Source organism: Magallana gigas, chromosome 7 (genome assembly GCF_963853765.1).
Source record: "Magallana gigas chromosome 7, xbMagGiga1.1, whole genome shotgun sequence".
Classification (NCBI taxonomy): Eukaryota; Metazoa; Mollusca; class Bivalvia; order Ostreida; family Ostreidae; genus Magallana; species Magallana gigas.
The window spans coordinates 32,270,079-32,286,106 of NC_088859.1; the positions used below are offsets into that span (position 1 = coordinate 32,270,079).

Genomic DNA, 16,028 nt, shown 5'->3' on the forward strand with positions numbered 1-16,028 from the left:
GTAGCTTAATTTATCAATAAATGGCAAATATTCAAGTTTTCTGCTAGCAATATCTGCAGTTATATTAATATAAGCAAAGAATTAAAATTCAGGTACAGGAGAATTCCACCACATTATTATCAGAACTTCAATATTCCTATGTCCTCTGGAAAATGATCTCTGTTAAATACAGTAATATTTTTCAGTTTTGACAAATTCTCACTGATATGAATAATGCAGGAAAACAAAGCCTTCATAACAAACATGTGTATTGTATAGATATACATGTAGTATACTTTAGAAGGTAGAGACAGTGCCACACTGTGTTTGTGCCTACGAAAATTATAAGAACCAATGTTGACAATGATGAATTTATTGTTGCACACTATACAAAAATTATTAACAAATAAAATAGTAATTATATCTACATCAATAATTTGCAAATGAAATTATCTTCTTAATAAAGCCCTTTGTCAGATCTGGGTAATCTGACATCCATGTGCAATATTATACCGGGACATCCATTATTTCACTTTCTCACAAATACATTTTTAATTTATGCAAATTAACTTCTTGGCACTTTGCTGTAATTGTTTTTCCAGAATAACTCTTACAGAGCCCAAATGATCTTCCAGTCTTTTCTGGTCTTTGGTTTTTTTTTTTAATTAAAAAATACAGATGTTCCTTAAATTTGTTAAACATATGCATGTATTAGAGATTTCCCCCATCTGTGCCTAACAGTAAACAATACAGTTTTCAACTGCACCGTTATATAAAATAAAATTTAAAAAGTTCTTAAAACAGTGCCAACAAATACATTGTACAATGAATAAGATATATTCTATCACAACATTCACAAACTAGCAGTCTCACACAGAAGATATTTGTCACACAAATACACACTCTCATACCATTTTATTTTACAAATACCTCACAGGCAAGTAAATTTTTGTTCGATGCAAAGCAATAAGAGAAGAAATGTTTTTTTATTTATTTATAAATGTTGCATTCTGATAAGATATCAATTTTTCTATCTCCCAATCATATTTTCATTAATTATTGCCTGCATCTTTAACTCCAAAAGTGTTTCTCCAATTTTAGCAACAGAAATGAAAAATTTCTGCATCACAAACTTGTACATGTAAATCTAAAGGGTTTTAGTTTACTTTTAAACACTGTACCACAGTAAGTTCTACAAACTGCACAACATAATAAATAGAATCAAATGTTTGATTTTGTGTTGAAAGTATAAACTAACATACCTGTATGTTTGTGCAAATGTCCCTGAACATACATATTAATACCACAAAGATTTTTGAGATTGCACTGATGGTTTTTAGATGAAGTGATGCAAGATTTCTTGTTACTTGTTAAAAATTACATATGAAAAAAATACATGTACATTTCCTTAAAATAAACTACTAGTATTCCATTTAGTTTCAAAGTACAATAAAAATAGATTTTTTATTTATTTATCAAATGAATTTATTGCTAATAAAAAAAATTAAAAGCCAATAAAAAAAACCTGCATTGCTGGAAATATTTAAAAAATGGTTGGTTTCTTTTGATAAAAAAGAATGAGGTTTTGCCCATTCTTCAATGTCCAGAAATGGGGCAAACAGGGTGGCTTGTCATTAGAGACCCCCTGTCCTACACAGTATCCAGCATGAAATGCAAGGAATGTTAATTCAACATACATATACTAATAAATCAATATCATCATTTCCATAAATTTGTAGATAGAGTCTGTCCACTATTTGCCGGAGCTCCCCAATTCATGGCCCCCTGATTCCCCATTGGAGCCCCCATCATTCCCATGTTTCCGCTTCCCACTCGCATCTGTGCCATCTGTTGCTGCATCTGCAAAGACATTAAAATGTACAAATACCGGTGAAATACAATAATTTATATGTTTAAACAATTTTTTATTTATTTCTTCCATTTTAGATGACTAATCCAATTTTATAAACTAACCTGGTTGTATTGCATCTGCTGCATCTGTTGCTGGTTCCCATACCCTGCCTGGCTGACTGGTGGCATGCCCATCATATTATACATACCCTGCTGCTGAAAAAATACAACAATATTTAGCTTAAATATAAAATGTAGTTTACTTGTATTAAATTGCTCGTATTCAAAAGTACCCATAATCATATCATAATTGTTGTTAAAGAGATAATTTTTGCCTTATTAAAACAATAGAGATTAGTATTAACAACATATCCATTTGTTTCATATGTGTTCAGTATACAACAAAATATCCACCTGCTGTGAAACATCTTCTTAATGTATACTCATCATAATTTTATTATAGGTAGTTATGTTTAAAATTAAATAACCACAAAAGTCATGCTTTGTTTTTGGGTTTTTTTTTTTTTTTAAGTTTTTCACAAATTAATCGTTAGTGGGGTGTAAAATGAAATATCCACATATTTTTCCCATATTGACCATGAGTTCAGTATACAATAAATCCTCTACCTGTTGTGGCATATTCATCATGCCCATCTGTTGTTGATATTGCATGTTGTTCATCCCCATCATGTTGTTTGGGGCCATCATGCTGTTGGGAGGCATCATGCTGTTTGGAGGCATACCATACATTCCAGTATTTGGATTTTGCTGAGGCATGTACACACCTCCTGTAGTGAAACAAAAACATTCCACAAATGATTTACAATAATGCAGTGTGACTGGAAATTTTTGCAGAACATAAAAAATTGCAGGATTATCATCTCTCCCTTGAAAATCAGTAAAAACAATTTACAGTCCATCAAATCCATATATTGGCATATTATAATAATTCGTGAAAAAAAAAAGAAAGAACATGTACTGTATTTCAGTTACAATAGTTTGAATCAAGTTTGAGTAATGAGAAAAAACTGAAGCAAAATAAATAGGTAGCTAAATCATACACAAAATGTGGGCATATCAGTGAAAAGTTTGCCATTCATTTCTGAGACCTTTAAATAGAAAATAGTAAAAAAAAATACAGAATAGCATTATCTAAAATTCACTTACCACCTGTGGTAAAACAAAACAAATTCAAACTAAAATTTTTTTTTTTAAAATGTCTACTTTGTTAAATAAATTGCTTAGGCAATGAAATGAAAAAAAAAATATGCAGCGATTTGCATGCATTTCATGATACATTGTATAACCATCAAGTCTTAAAGAAAAAGACCCCTATAAAAAGAAGACCAAGTACATGTATGTTATGTATACATGTATAACGATGAATGAACACAAGCAAAGTACAATCTACTACAGTAGATGAGACACCGAGAAGCCAGAAGCATGCAAGTGGTTGGTACCTGTTTCATACTGATACGCATCAAAGGGCGGGGCATAGCTACCTGTAAGTGGCAAACCACGGTTAGATTGTACACAAAGGAAGGGCTTTTTAAAGATGCTGTGGCAAACACAACAGCTACAGAGTGTAGTTGCCATACATTTATGGAGAGGAGATTATCCCAGAATAAAATTACTTTTATGCAAAAATGACATGTCAGATTATATATTAAACTCAAAGTTGGATTAGAAAAAAAAATCCTTTTCATTATTTTTTCGAACCTTCATATTTTCTCTTGCATGTAAACAGGTACTTCAATAAAATGACTAAATCCTCCAAACAAATTTCAAAATATTAATTTTGAAACAGACATACAGCATCCTTAAACCAAATGCCTGAAATCAACTACCACTTCTCAAACATCAGAACATCTTGAATACAGCCTTTCAAATAGCCAACAAAAGAGATTTCAGCTGAAATCTTGATTGTATATACACAGTTAACATTAATCTTCTAGTACCTGGTAGGCAATTTTCACAGCTACCCTAAAACTGGACATATTTTGATGTTTAAGAAATGAGAGTAGATTCCGAATGAGGATTGGACACACATACGAGGGTTGTCCAAAAAGTTCGTGGACAAATGTAGTTTTATTCAAAATAACAGCACCATTATCAGGAAAGTATTATAATATTGTAATATAGAGTATAATAATGTATATGTATAAAAATCAGAGCAATGTACATTTTTGTTATGGAGTTATGAATGAATATACATTGCCTATACAGACCGCACGGCCCAGTCTGACGTTTAATTATAACGACTTTTCTATAACGTCGTAGTCCAGGGTTAACCTGAGAGTAATATGCCGCATTCACCATTTGGTCAGAGGGTACAGTCGCATATTCCATCAAAATATCACTTGTGCCTCTTGTGAATATGTAAACTCAAAGCATTTTGATGTTTTTCCTGTTTCCTCAATCGTTGTTTTGTTTCTATCTGTTTTATACTTAAGTCGACACAATTTTATGATGGCGCACTGTTCCGTGCGGTCAGATGACGTCGCCTTTTCAGGCAATTTTAAAGACATATTGTTGCCGTAATATCCTTTAAAAGTCCTCTGCTGGTTTGAAAATATTTTCCAACGACATATGAAAATGACGCACACAATGCAGACTACGTCACAATAGAAGATTAGGAAGTTTTGAAATATTTTATAACAAGTGAAAAGCTGTCAATGTGACAGCAAACCGGGTTTTCTTTTATGTAAACTGTATCCATAATCCATGTCAACCCTTATCCAGTGAAATGGAGTACCCTACATGTATATGCAACATTTTGCCAAAAAATGACTAAGTTCAAAAGCTAGTATTTTTTTCATAAATTATCGGAAATCAAAATCCTAGCAATATGCACACCTCTGATATATGTACAATTGATCTGCAAAAGAACAACTTCCTATCTTGAGAACTGTAGGAGGAGTTATCCGTACAATGAGGGTACCCTATATGCAATATTTTGCCAAAAAATGACTAAGTTCAAAAGCTGGTATTTTTTCGATAAATTACCAGAAATCAAAATCCTAGCAATATGCACACCTCTGATATATGTACATTTGATCTGCAAAAGAACAACTTCCTATCTTGAGAACTGTAGGAGGAGTTATCCGTACAATGAGGGTACCCTATATGCAATATTTTGCCAAAAAATGACTAAGTTCAAAAGCTGGTATTTTTTCGATAAATTATCGGAAATCAAAATCCTAGCAATATGCACACCTCTGATATATGTACAATTAATCTGCAAAAGAACAACTTCCTATCTTGAGAACTGTAGGAGGAGTTATCCGTACAATGAGGGTACCCTATATGCAATATTTTGCCAAAAAATGACTAAGTTCAAAAGCTGGTATTTTTTCGATAAATTATCGGAAATCAAAATCCTAGCAATATGCACACCTCTGATATATGTACAATTGATCTGCAAAAGAACAACTTCCTATCTTGAAAACTGTAGGAGGAGTTATCCGTACAATGAGGGTACCCTATATGCAATATTTTGCCAAAAAATGACTAAGTTCAAAAGCTGGTATTTTTTCGATAAATTATCGGAAATCAAAATCCTAGCAATATGCACACCTCTGATATATGTACAATTGATCTGCAAAAGAACAACTTCCTATCTTGAAAACTGTAGGAGGAGTTATCCGTACAATGAGGGTACCCTTTTGGCAGCCGCCCGCCCGCCATCCGCCCGCCCGCCCGCCATTTTCACCATTTTAATAACCGGATTTTTCCGTTGGAAAACCCGGTTAAAAACTGCAAATATTTATATCTAAAAACTCAATTACAAAGCTTGGACAATTTTTACGCTGGGCCGTGCGTACTTTCCGCGACCCTTAGATAGATTAAAATTTTACTCTATTTCCATGGAAAACATTCAAAACCACTTTAGTTTGATTTGAAATTTTATGACAAAGATTTAGATATACAATATGTATATATAAACCCATTTAAAATGACAAAAACGCGAATGTCCACGAACTTTTTGGACAACCCTCGTATATTATTGAACCATATCAAATGATGGCATTTAAATGGCATTGGGCATTCATAATGAAAGGTTTTAGTGCTTTAATTGCATACTCTCTCTGATATTATTAAGCTAGCTGATGCTAAAACATCACACTCACCTCTCACTGCAACATATACAGTATATTAGAAATTTTGAAATAAAGTGTGCAGCTACATATACCGATACATGTATATGAAGTTGGTATCAGTAGAAGCAAGTCAAACAAATGAGCTATGTACTGGATCAATTAATATCTATTTGTAATTTAATGATGCTATTTAGTGAATCTCTAGAAGAGGTTATACGTCATAAATGTCAGTACCTGGGACTCCAAACTGTTGCTGTGGCTGCTGATTGGATGAGCTTCCAAAGAGAGCCATTATTGAGTCTTTTGTAGTTTTGTCTTGAGGCTTGTCAGATTCTTGGAACAAGTTAACATCAGATTCTCCATTCTAAATGAAATTTTAAAAAATATCATTTATGTATTAAACTGCAAAAAACAACCCTTATATATAAGTACATGTAAGGTATACAGAGTATTGTATAGAGAGTATATTTGACCAATCGCCTCCAACATTCACCTGTTGTGTTGATTGTGGAGGTTGACTAGAATTAGCTGAGCTGGTCTGTTGGGAGACAGGTGCTCCCATGAAATCTCCCAATTCTCCCAACAAATCATTGGAACTACTAGACTTCTGCTGATTACCGCTAACAGCTGGTGTATCTGAACAAAGTAAACAAGAATTAGGGCATCAGCTTCTACTGGTCACGAACAGGCAAACACGCTAGGGTATGTATTAAACTGAAGACACATTAAAAACAGTTTTACCAGTCTAAGGTTTTTCCGAGAAGAATTTCCATCAGTAGGGAGTTGTAATACATGTATAGACTTATTTCATGAGATTTTTTTGTCTGTTAGGGTTGTAATTTTAATAAAGGAAGGATTTTTTTCATGAGAAATGTTTTTCAGTTGGAGTTGTAATACATAGAAGATACTATTTTAAGAATATTGGGCATATACTGATGTAAAAAGACATCACAAACCCAGTCCTAGAAGATCATTAGCACTGCTTGATGCTGGCTGACTGGGAGCAGGAGTCGGTTCCTTTTTAGGTGAAGCAGATGCTGAATTACTCTCAACAGGTTTAGTTTTGGGAACCTTAATTTAAGAATTTATGGTATTAGATTTATGAAATACATGTGATATATGTGACAAATGTATCATATATTTATTTGACATGAATAAAGGATCAAAACTTACAAAATAAAAAATGAATTTTTGTTTAAAGGTCTATTTTTTTCAGTTACCGGATTGAGCTGAACAGCTTGCTTTTGTCTTTTTTTCTTCTCTGCCTTTTCATCCTCTAAAAGCTGAAACACACAACATTTCGGTTATTTATCTCATATGATTTTCTAAATACAGTTAAAATTTGAAAACCATACATTTTCAAACAGTGTAGTTGATTTAGAGAAATATTCTGAATATACATGTAGTAAGGACAGCTGTGCTTTTAAAGAGAAACGCTATCCTACAAAATTTTTACAAACCTTAATCAGAATGTTACTCTGTATACCAATTTGGATTCTTTAAGCCAGTAAGCAGAATTCTAAAGCTAAGTATATGTAGGCTATTTCTGTTGTATAAAAACAGTTTTCATAGCAAAGTTAAAAGAACACAATGTTCTCAATTTCATGTTAACCACCACCACCTTTTGTTAATTCCACTACCAAGCTATGTTAATCCCACCAACCAAATTGTTAAGCCTTGCAGGGATTTTTCAATTTACCATCAATGTGACAGCTAGTATTCCTCTTTCAAAGAGTAAGTTTTTATTCTTTTAGAAGAAGAAAAAAATAGTCTTCAAACTTTTTTACAGGATCAGTTGTCATTATATAGGTTTTGGCCTCTCAAAAACTTTACTGGTTCTCAAATAGCACTTCTTATGTCATGTATCATGGAAAGGATGATATTGATTAAATGCACAAAGTTAAGGTTATGCCAAATGTGTACAAGCCCATCAGACTTCTTTATTTTTTTCTTTTTACTGACATGACCTCATAATGAACAGGCCTTAGGTCTCTGGACCTTTTTTGTGAATACTGCTATTATATATAAACCAAAAGTTGTCCCTTGATTTACAAAAAGTGGAACTTGTTATGACACTGGTCAATGCTGATAATGAGAATAGACATACATCTTGAATCTGTATTTCAATCAATCATCCAAAAACATGTCAAATATGCTGATTTTATTTAAGAAACAAAAAATTACCACTTGAGTCTAGCAATGTTTTTTATCCATTAATACAGAATAAAAAGGGTGGTAAATATTGTAGAAAAATCCCTGCCAGCTAATCGTGTGCTCTCTAAAAGTGAAACTTACCCCGTCTGGTTTAAGCTACAGCAAAATCAAGTTCACTCAGAAACAAAAATCACACTACACACAACACTTAATAATTTGAACAGAAATAAAAGCTTTTAACACAAAAAAGGTTTGTAATATGAATAGATCTCTGTAAATGTACCTGATATAGGGCTATTAAAATGATGACCTACCTCTTTTGGAATAGAGACTTTTGGTGGCACCCATTCCCGAGCAATGTACTTCTTGTGTTCATATTTTGCTCTGATAAAGGCCTCCAAAGCACTTTTACTTCGATTAAGGAAAATAAATTTTTGCAACATAATATTACAGAAAGTGCCTTCAATGTTTGACAGGAACGTTAATTATGGATACATTCAGAAAGGCTATATACATGTATATATAAATAATTGGTGTTGAAATAATTTCTTCAAGTTCATACATGTACATCTAGATACTCAATATCTAAATCATTTGGTGCTCTATTACTTTTCTATTATACGGTCATGTACTAGCTTAATATAAAACAGCCACATATAAACGTAGAACATTTTTATAGAGTAACATTTGTTGTGTAGGAAAGCATACGAATCTGTCTGTGGCCGACGGAATCCATCAGGAATATTTGCCTCGTACACAGCTCTCCCTCTGCTGTTCCCAATCTCCATCATCATCTGAAGGAGGAAACACAGTCTTAAACTCAGGTATGAAAAAAATTGTATTAAACTGTAATAGAGATAAACAATAATTTACAATGAATACCAACTAGATGGTTGATGATTTTTTTTTACTTACAGACACTTGCTCTGCTGTCCATGAGTCTAGATTGACAGATTTCACCTTTGATAGATGTACACCCAAATTTCTATGGATCCCTGCACATCGTATACACAAGAAAATTCCTAGATTCCAGGAAGCCCATCTTGGTCCTGATGAAAAATTTATTACATATTATATGTGTAGAATGAAAATAATGCAATATTTACATGTACCGGCCTGTATGTGGTATAGTCTTATCTCTCTACTTCGGAATGATATACATATTTTATACAACATACAGACTAGTCAATATACACGTACTAAATATTTAACCCAGTGGTGACAAAGAAGCCCTAGAGTATTTATGTGGCCTAACAACAAAGTCAACTCGCTCCAAAGCTTCTCACCAAGGCACAAAAATTCTGGTATTCACTCTCCATTATGTCAATCGAAAATCCATGTTTTATATGATTAGACATACCATTTTTGTAGTCCTGTTAAATGAACAAGATCTAACACTTATTCACTGAGATTGAGTCTAAACAAAAACATTTTTTCTTTATTTTATGTTTATCATATACCAGCCTTATAAAGAGAAATGGAGTGTAACACACTGCACCAGGGACTTAACCCAGAAACATAATACACTGTCAGTAGACTAAATACTTGTTGCACTGGTTAGTAGCCACACAATCACTATTCGTAACTGTTAAACCCCCTCCCCCTCCAATTCCACGTTATCAGATTCATTTGCCCAAGTCCCTTCATCCAGTGTTTGTTCACCATAAATATAGTTCATCTTAAACATTGTTCGCTCCATTATATCCCGTTTGCTCAATTGTTATGTATATAACGTTAAATTATGCTAAGACATCTTTTGATTTTAATAAGTCATTTTAATTTTTTTTTATCCTTTTCATTTTTCATTCTTTACATTCATGTAATGTTTCAAATTAAATCATATTTTAAAAACATTACATATTAAATTGGGATCTTGTTCTAAAAATAAATCAAAACAAAGTTACAAAGGAATTAATATAAACAACCACCGTGATAAATATAAACTGACAGTAATGAAGTTATCAGTTTCCTTGTAACAAAACTTGCCCCCAAACACTACATACTACACATAACCACCCCATTCATGTTATTCAGCAGTATCAATTTACTTCATAAAATGTTATGATTGAGTTTTTTACAGTACAAAAAAAGAGGGGATATCGGTTATTCACTTATTGACAAACAAAAGGGGAGTCAGCCGGGTAAATGAAAATAACCTTTGGCGTCACAGTCCACACAGTATTTGTTGTCGTCGTCCTTGAGGAGATTTGATAACACTGCCTGAAATTTCTCCTGTTGAGCTTTCGATTTTTCTTTCTCTAAACGTGTAGACATTTTTCACCATATAGATTTTGACTCACGACAAACTGGTGACAACAAACAGGAAGTCGCCTAAGAACGATAACTCGAAATATAAATTTTATTCGTATTGATAAAAATCGGCATAATAATAAGCAATGCCTATTTTGTTGCAGTTTTTCTTAATTTTTATTGTTCTTATTTTTGTGGTTATTATTCTTGTGTCTTTTAATATGTTATTATTTGTCTGTTCCTCCCTAATTTCGATTCGTAGGACGAGTCATTCAAGGGAATTAAGTTAGTTACCGGAAGTGGGTGGTTTTGCCTTGACGTCACAATTATTTCGCAAACTGGATTTATTTTTTCTAGGCTACAGAAAATTGTCGTGTAAGAATATCTATTAAAGATTAGTTATGCAACGCACAAAACATATCATGTACACATCTCATGTTAATAATAAAATGATAAATTTAATTGTTCATAAATATAAATTTAATTTTTTCGAAGATACATGCATGTGTACCTTTAATTTGCCAAGTGCATTCAGAAAAAAAAACCACTGAGAAAATATGAAAGTTTTTTCCTGGATACAATTTTGTACGCAATATAGACTATTAATTTTGATCTCAAAAGTCTTTAAAAAATCCTGAAAATCCTAATCCGTGGGGGGGGGGGGGGGGGGGGGTGTTACACTTTTCACTTCAATTTCACTTTCTATTTCCTTATTTTTAATTCAGTTTTTACATGGTCACAGAAAAGGTGGGGGGGGGGGGGCAACTCAATGTGAATTCTATTTTTTTGTATATAAATTTAAGAAAAATCTTTGCTGCGCAAAAAAGTGTGGGGGGGGGGGCAAGGGGGCTGTCCCTCCCCCCCCCCCCCCATGCTACGTGCCTGTAAGTCAATTGACCTCAAAATCAAAACTGGTCTTTTCAGACAAAAGAGGGTTATAACATAATATTACTGTGAAAAAAAGTTAACTAAAACTTAAGTTACCATCTAAAAAAATATTTAAATTGTAGTGTATAAACTTTCAGCTTTTGACTTTCAAAACCAATTAATTCAGTCTCTTCTCTGTCACAGGGGCCGTGTTTTACAATTTCATTTCAAAAGCCCAAATACTTTTTAAGACATAACCCATTGGTGGATTAAAAGAAAGCAAACAATTTTTACAGGAGGCTTTATCACATATACATGTTTCTTAAAGGGTAGGGGGTTTAATGGTAAAATCTTCTTTTTACAAAACATTGGAAACAAAAGAATCATAATGATTGCACATTTTTAAAAGGCACCATTTTTACACGAAAGATCTACATGAGATCATATTATGAAAAAGCAAATAATGTGTATTTGAACTTGATATAACCACAACACACAATCATGAAAGAACCGCATCAGATTATCACAAATTAGCACTATCTTATGATATAACATTAACATATATCACATAGAAGCGCCACCTTATTTTAAAATCAACACACCTTATCATGAAAACACCCCACTTTGATTATACATTTACAGTTACAAGCATAAAGAATTCATTGAAACGTCTTTAACAAAAATTTTTAATTTTATTATCATTCATCAAATTTTTTATTTTCTAAATTTTGTCAGTTAATGTTCGCTTTCTTTTGATCTTATTTCAAAACAAAGGTAAAACATGAAAACTTTACAAGTTTATTGTTGTCTCATGAGCCACTGTTCACCCCTGATGACATTACAAGCTTTTTGTCCAAAGCATTCATCTTTGGGCATCTATCACATTCCGCACTGAAACACATTTGTTTTTGTGTGTGCTCATTGCCCCGTTCTTCTTAATAATAGCTGAACTGTTATGGTCAAGACATATTTATTTTCTCACAAATATGCCTGGGGAGGTTACCGAGAGAAAAACGGGCGCACAAAAAAACGCGCGCGGAGTAAATTAACAACACCCCTAAAACTTTTCTCAGTAGTACGAAGATACATGTTACACTACATCCGAGAAAATTTATAATGTGGATTATCTTATCGGTCAGTGTTCTGTTGACCACACATAGCTCATTTGTCTGGACAGCTTACCCCTTTACATTCAGCGAGCGCGAATGCAGGGACCTGTTTCCGGAGAGAATTGGAAAGGACTCTCTTTCCGATCACGCGAACCATGATCTGCCTTTTGAAATTGAGCCTTCAGACTCTATTTATGGAATTTCACCTAATGGCATACACGGTGCGTACATGTACTTTTTATTAGACAAAAATATGCACTTATTAAAAAAATGATATTGATAAAAGAAGTAAGTAAAGAAGAACTATTTTATATGGAGAACTGTTATTGTTATATTTAATCTCATTGAAATAATTTACACAATTCTAGTTCTAAGGAAAACAAAAGTGGAGTGTATAGTTCATAAAACTGGAAATTAAAAAGTAATATACATTTGAAATTATTTTAAGAAAGAAGACAATCAAAATACATTGTACATCGAATCTTTGATTTAATAATGTACAAAATCATAGCCCAATGGGAGACTTTGATCAATGCCAATCAAAAAAAAAACAAAAAAAACAAAAAACATATTGTTTGTCACAGACAACTTTTTGCAACATCAGAAGATGGATTTAACCTTCTATCCATCAGTATTTCACAAACAAAGAATTGAGAACAATATGGTATTATCCAAAGATATTTTTCTGTTGCAAATCTTACATAATTTTTCTTCTTTCTCTGAAATTTGAACTCAGTTGTGAAGGATGCACCAATTCTTATGTCGGTTTAACACTTTCAACTCACAAATACATGAAATTAATCTAAATTAAAAAGTTCGCAAAATTCCACGTTTTAGTTGTACTGTATTTCGATCAGACTTTCTGGCCTTGTTAGTGATTGGTCAAAACCATCAGACTTGTCAGACAGAATAGAACATGTCTCTGACCATGTCCATCTGACTTCATATCTGCCTTATGATTTTCCTATTTACATGGTCTGATTTGTAAGATCTGAAAAAAAAACACATCGTGTAATATAGGGCTCTATAGTTGACGTTGTGTTGGTTTTGTGTTTTGTTAGTAACGGTAAAAGCGGTCAGTAAATGGCGGATAAAAGGAATAATAATGCAGGCACGTGTAACAGGCAACTGTGGAAACCCCGCACAGCAGCATCCAGTGGGACATTTTGAGACCAAGGAGACCTCTGCTCTCATGTCGGCGAATTGCTCATCAGGCCACCAGTTCGTAAGTAATGGAATGACAGCAAAAACCCCCGTAGACAGACCATAAAGTTGTATGTCATCATCTAAAGAACAGCGCGAAATTAACGCCCCGTCAAAACCGATTACACATGGCGCGGAGAAAATGTGTGATCTATAGTCTGTTAAATGTCCCCGTGTGTATTACTGTGTAAGGGCATTTGTTCATGTCCATCATATTTAGTCCACTCCTTCCAAAAAGGTGTAGTTTTAAAATGAATTAAAAGTTATATTTGTTTCAAAATTAAGTTAATTAAGATGATGACATAATGGAGATGATGCTTAAATATTGATGACGATGTTAATTTAGAATATGATGCGCTGCACTCTTTGCAAGCAAGCAGAATACTTTACTTTCGACTTTCTTTTTAAACAATTTCCTGGATGCTTCATGACTTATTAAATGACCACATCTATCTGTAATCACTTGTTTTTTCTTTGAAGGAAACTATTACCCATAAAACATACCCCCTTGACAAAGACAATTTCATCATTCGGTGGTTTCCTCCGGAGAGAACAACAGCAAATATCTATTTTGTGTGAGTATTGTCTTAAACCTCTGCTATTAAATTTTATACTCATATCTCTTCTCTGGTTGTCAGTAACATTTTTATAATTATTATTAAAATATTTAGTGTCTAGACAGCTGTAATACTAGTAATATATTCACCTCAAGTACACAGTGTAAAAAGATATGCACCAGTTTAACACTTTCTCTCATAAAAAATGACGTACTAGTATTCTCAACACGCATCTTCGCTAGCCAAGGGGTTTCGGTCCCTTCCGCTCGCCATTTGGGGAACAAAGTGGACCGAAAACCCTTGGCTAGCGAAGATTTCTACATAAAAAGAAAATACTTTAAACGTCTCACTGTAGATTCATTTATTTGACTTTCGTTATTAAGATTTGCACTTTAATTAATTAAGTGCCACATTTTTCTTTTCACACTTTCAGCTCAATGTGTAAATTTTACGCTGTAATCTGTAAATTTTACACATTAATCTGATAATTTTACACATAAATGTGTAAATTTTAAAAATTTATTGCGTAAATTTATCAACTTAATGTGTAAATTTTACACTTACATGTGTAAATTGTATACTTTAATGTGTTAAGTTTTTTTTCATTATTCTTTAATGATTTGGTCCCCATTACTCGCCATTTTCAAAATGTTCAAGTACACTAAATTGTGATGTTAATTTGAAATAGTCGAAATAATGTATTTTTCATCTAAATATCTGATTTTTTTGCCCTCACATGCAGTGTATGTGACACTATTTTTGTAATTCGATCGAAATCAGTCCAAAATTTATATTTTTCTTATCTTTTGTCAAATGGGAAAGAAAGAGAGCAGCTTTGAATAAGCAAATTGTTTTATAGGTTATAAGTCTTGGACAGATAAATCTAAAAAAGTTATCAGGTACATGTACATGTATATATGTACAAAGAAATTAAGAATAAGCGTATAAAATAAAGATGTTCATTTTAGGGGCCATTTCAGGCCCTTATCTTATTTAGTCTTTTTACATATTATTACGTAAAGTTGCACTTTAATCTGTAAATTTTACAGATTAAAGTGTAAATTTTACACAGTAACTATAGTGTGAAAAGTTAGAAGGAAAATGTGTCAATTTGGCACTATAGTAACAGTAAACACTTCCGTGAGTATGATATATATTTCTGTTGTTTAAATACTCATCTTAGAAGTATCCTGTCCATATAAACTAACCACCAACCCACACGAACGATCCAAAGAAAATATATAAAGCATCAAAAATATTAATAATGATATTTTAAAAAGTTATTTATTTAAAAAAAATATGCCTTTCTTGCAGCGCCACGATAGTGTCCGGAAAAGACGAGTTTTGGACTGGCATCGCAAGTCATGTGATTAGACATAAAGACCAGAAATTCAAACGGAGTGAGACTCCGTGTCCCATGCGAAACAGCACGAACACTGACGGAGGAACTTACGAGGCACACAGCGGCGCTTGTCAGTTTCATCCATCTGTGTATCTGACGACTAGTTTCATCGTGGCTGTCATTTTGGTGGCCATTGGTAGTAAATAAAAAAAAAAGTGAAAGATTCTGACTCGCAACATAACAGAAGATGGAAGAGGACAGTGCAAAATCATGAAAAATAAAACTAAAACTAAATCAAAACGTGAACAACAACTAGTTGTTGCAGATTATCCCAAAATTTTATAAGATTTTCTACCTCAATTTGCATTATGAAATTTCATTAAGCGTTTTTATGCATATACCGGTATTCTGTATCATTACACAATGGTGTGCCTTGTCCATTTTGCCATAATAGAAGATTTGTATGTCTTATTTTTCTAAATACCATACAAGAATGGCTAATAAATATTGAAAAAAGCCATAAAATTTAATCCAGCTTTTTTTCTTTCATGATGACCCCGAATACTGGTACCCGACTAGCTTCTTCATTTTCAAACTTTATGTAGCCATGATATAA

At 32.9% G+C, this 16,028-nt stretch overlaps 2 protein-coding genes across 7 annotated transcripts; one reads left to right on the forward strand and one right to left on the reverse strand.

Moving 5' to 3' along the window:
* Positions 1 to 1,101: 1,101 nt before the first annotated feature.
* LOC105333651 (stromal membrane-associated protein 1) lies at positions 1,102 to 10,431 on the reverse strand. Of its 6 annotated transcripts, none has more exons than XM_011436746.4 (13): positions 10,241 to 10,430; positions 9,000 to 9,133; positions 8,793 to 8,878; positions 8,399 to 8,495; positions 8,226 to 8,240; positions 7,151 to 7,213; positions 6,887 to 7,001; positions 6,424 to 6,566; positions 6,165 to 6,294; positions 3,291 to 3,332; positions 2,458 to 2,618; positions 1,954 to 2,046; positions 1,102 to 1,839 (listed from the first exon to the last, which is right to left on the reverse strand). In XM_011436746.4, the coding sequence occupies exons 1-13, from the start codon at positions 10,356 to 10,358 to the stop codon at positions 1,699 to 1,701; spliced, it is 1,338 nt and encodes a 445-aa protein (XP_011435048.2). In that variant the 5' UTR covers positions 10,359 to 10,430; the 3' UTR covers positions 1,102 to 1,698. The 6 variants fall into 6 exon arrangements, with proteins under 6 accessions (XP_011435048.2, XP_065923196.1, XP_034313748.1 ...); XM_066067124.1 differs by having other exon boundaries at positions 8,399 to 8,489; positions 10,241 to 10,429; XM_066067123.1 differs by having other exon boundaries at positions 1,266 to 1,839; positions 1,954 to 2,043; positions 10,241 to 10,431.
* Positions 10,432 to 12,254: 1,823 nt separating this feature from the next.
* LOC105333642 (uncharacterized) lies at positions 12,255 to 15,918 on the forward strand. Its single transcript, XM_011436713.4, has 4 exons — positions 12,255 to 12,531; positions 13,372 to 13,535; positions 13,994 to 14,088; positions 15,385 to 15,918. The coding sequence occupies exons 1-4, from the start codon at positions 12,318 to 12,320 to the stop codon at positions 15,617 to 15,619; spliced, it is 708 nt and encodes a 235-aa protein (XP_011435015.3). The 5' UTR covers positions 12,255 to 12,317; the 3' UTR covers positions 15,620 to 15,918.
* The last annotated feature ends 110 nt before the right edge of the window (positions 15,919 to 16,028 follow it).

What these genes read in the sequence shown, in the direction of transcription:
- LOC105333651 (XM_011436746.4), bottom strand. Translation starts at nt 10,358, where the DNA reads ATGTCTACACGTTTAGAGAAAGAAAAATCGAAAGCTCAACAGGAGAAA. An exon ending in TGCGTATCAGTATGAAACAG is followed by an intron (nt 2,619 to 3,290) that starts GTACCAACCACT and finishes GTTTCACTACAG; the next exon opens with GAGGTGTGTACATGCCTCAG. An exon ending in AGCAGATGCAATACAACCAG is followed by an intron (nt 1,840 to 1,953) that starts GTTAGTTTATAA and finishes ATGTCTTTGCAG; the next exon opens with ATGCAGCAACAGATGGCACA.
- LOC105333642 (XM_011436713.4), top strand. Translation starts at nt 12,318, where the DNA reads ATGTGGATTATCTTATCGGTCAGTGTTCTGTTGACCACACATAGCTCA. An exon ending in TTCACCTAATGGCATACACG is followed by an intron (nt 12,532 to 13,371) that starts GTGCGTACATGT and finishes GTGTTTTGTTAG; the next exon opens with TAACGGTAAAAGCGGTCAGT. An exon ending in ACAGCAAATATCTATTTTGT is followed by an intron (nt 14,089 to 15,384) that starts GTGAGTATTGTC and finishes CCTTTCTTGCAG; the next exon opens with CGCCACGATAGTGTCCGGAA.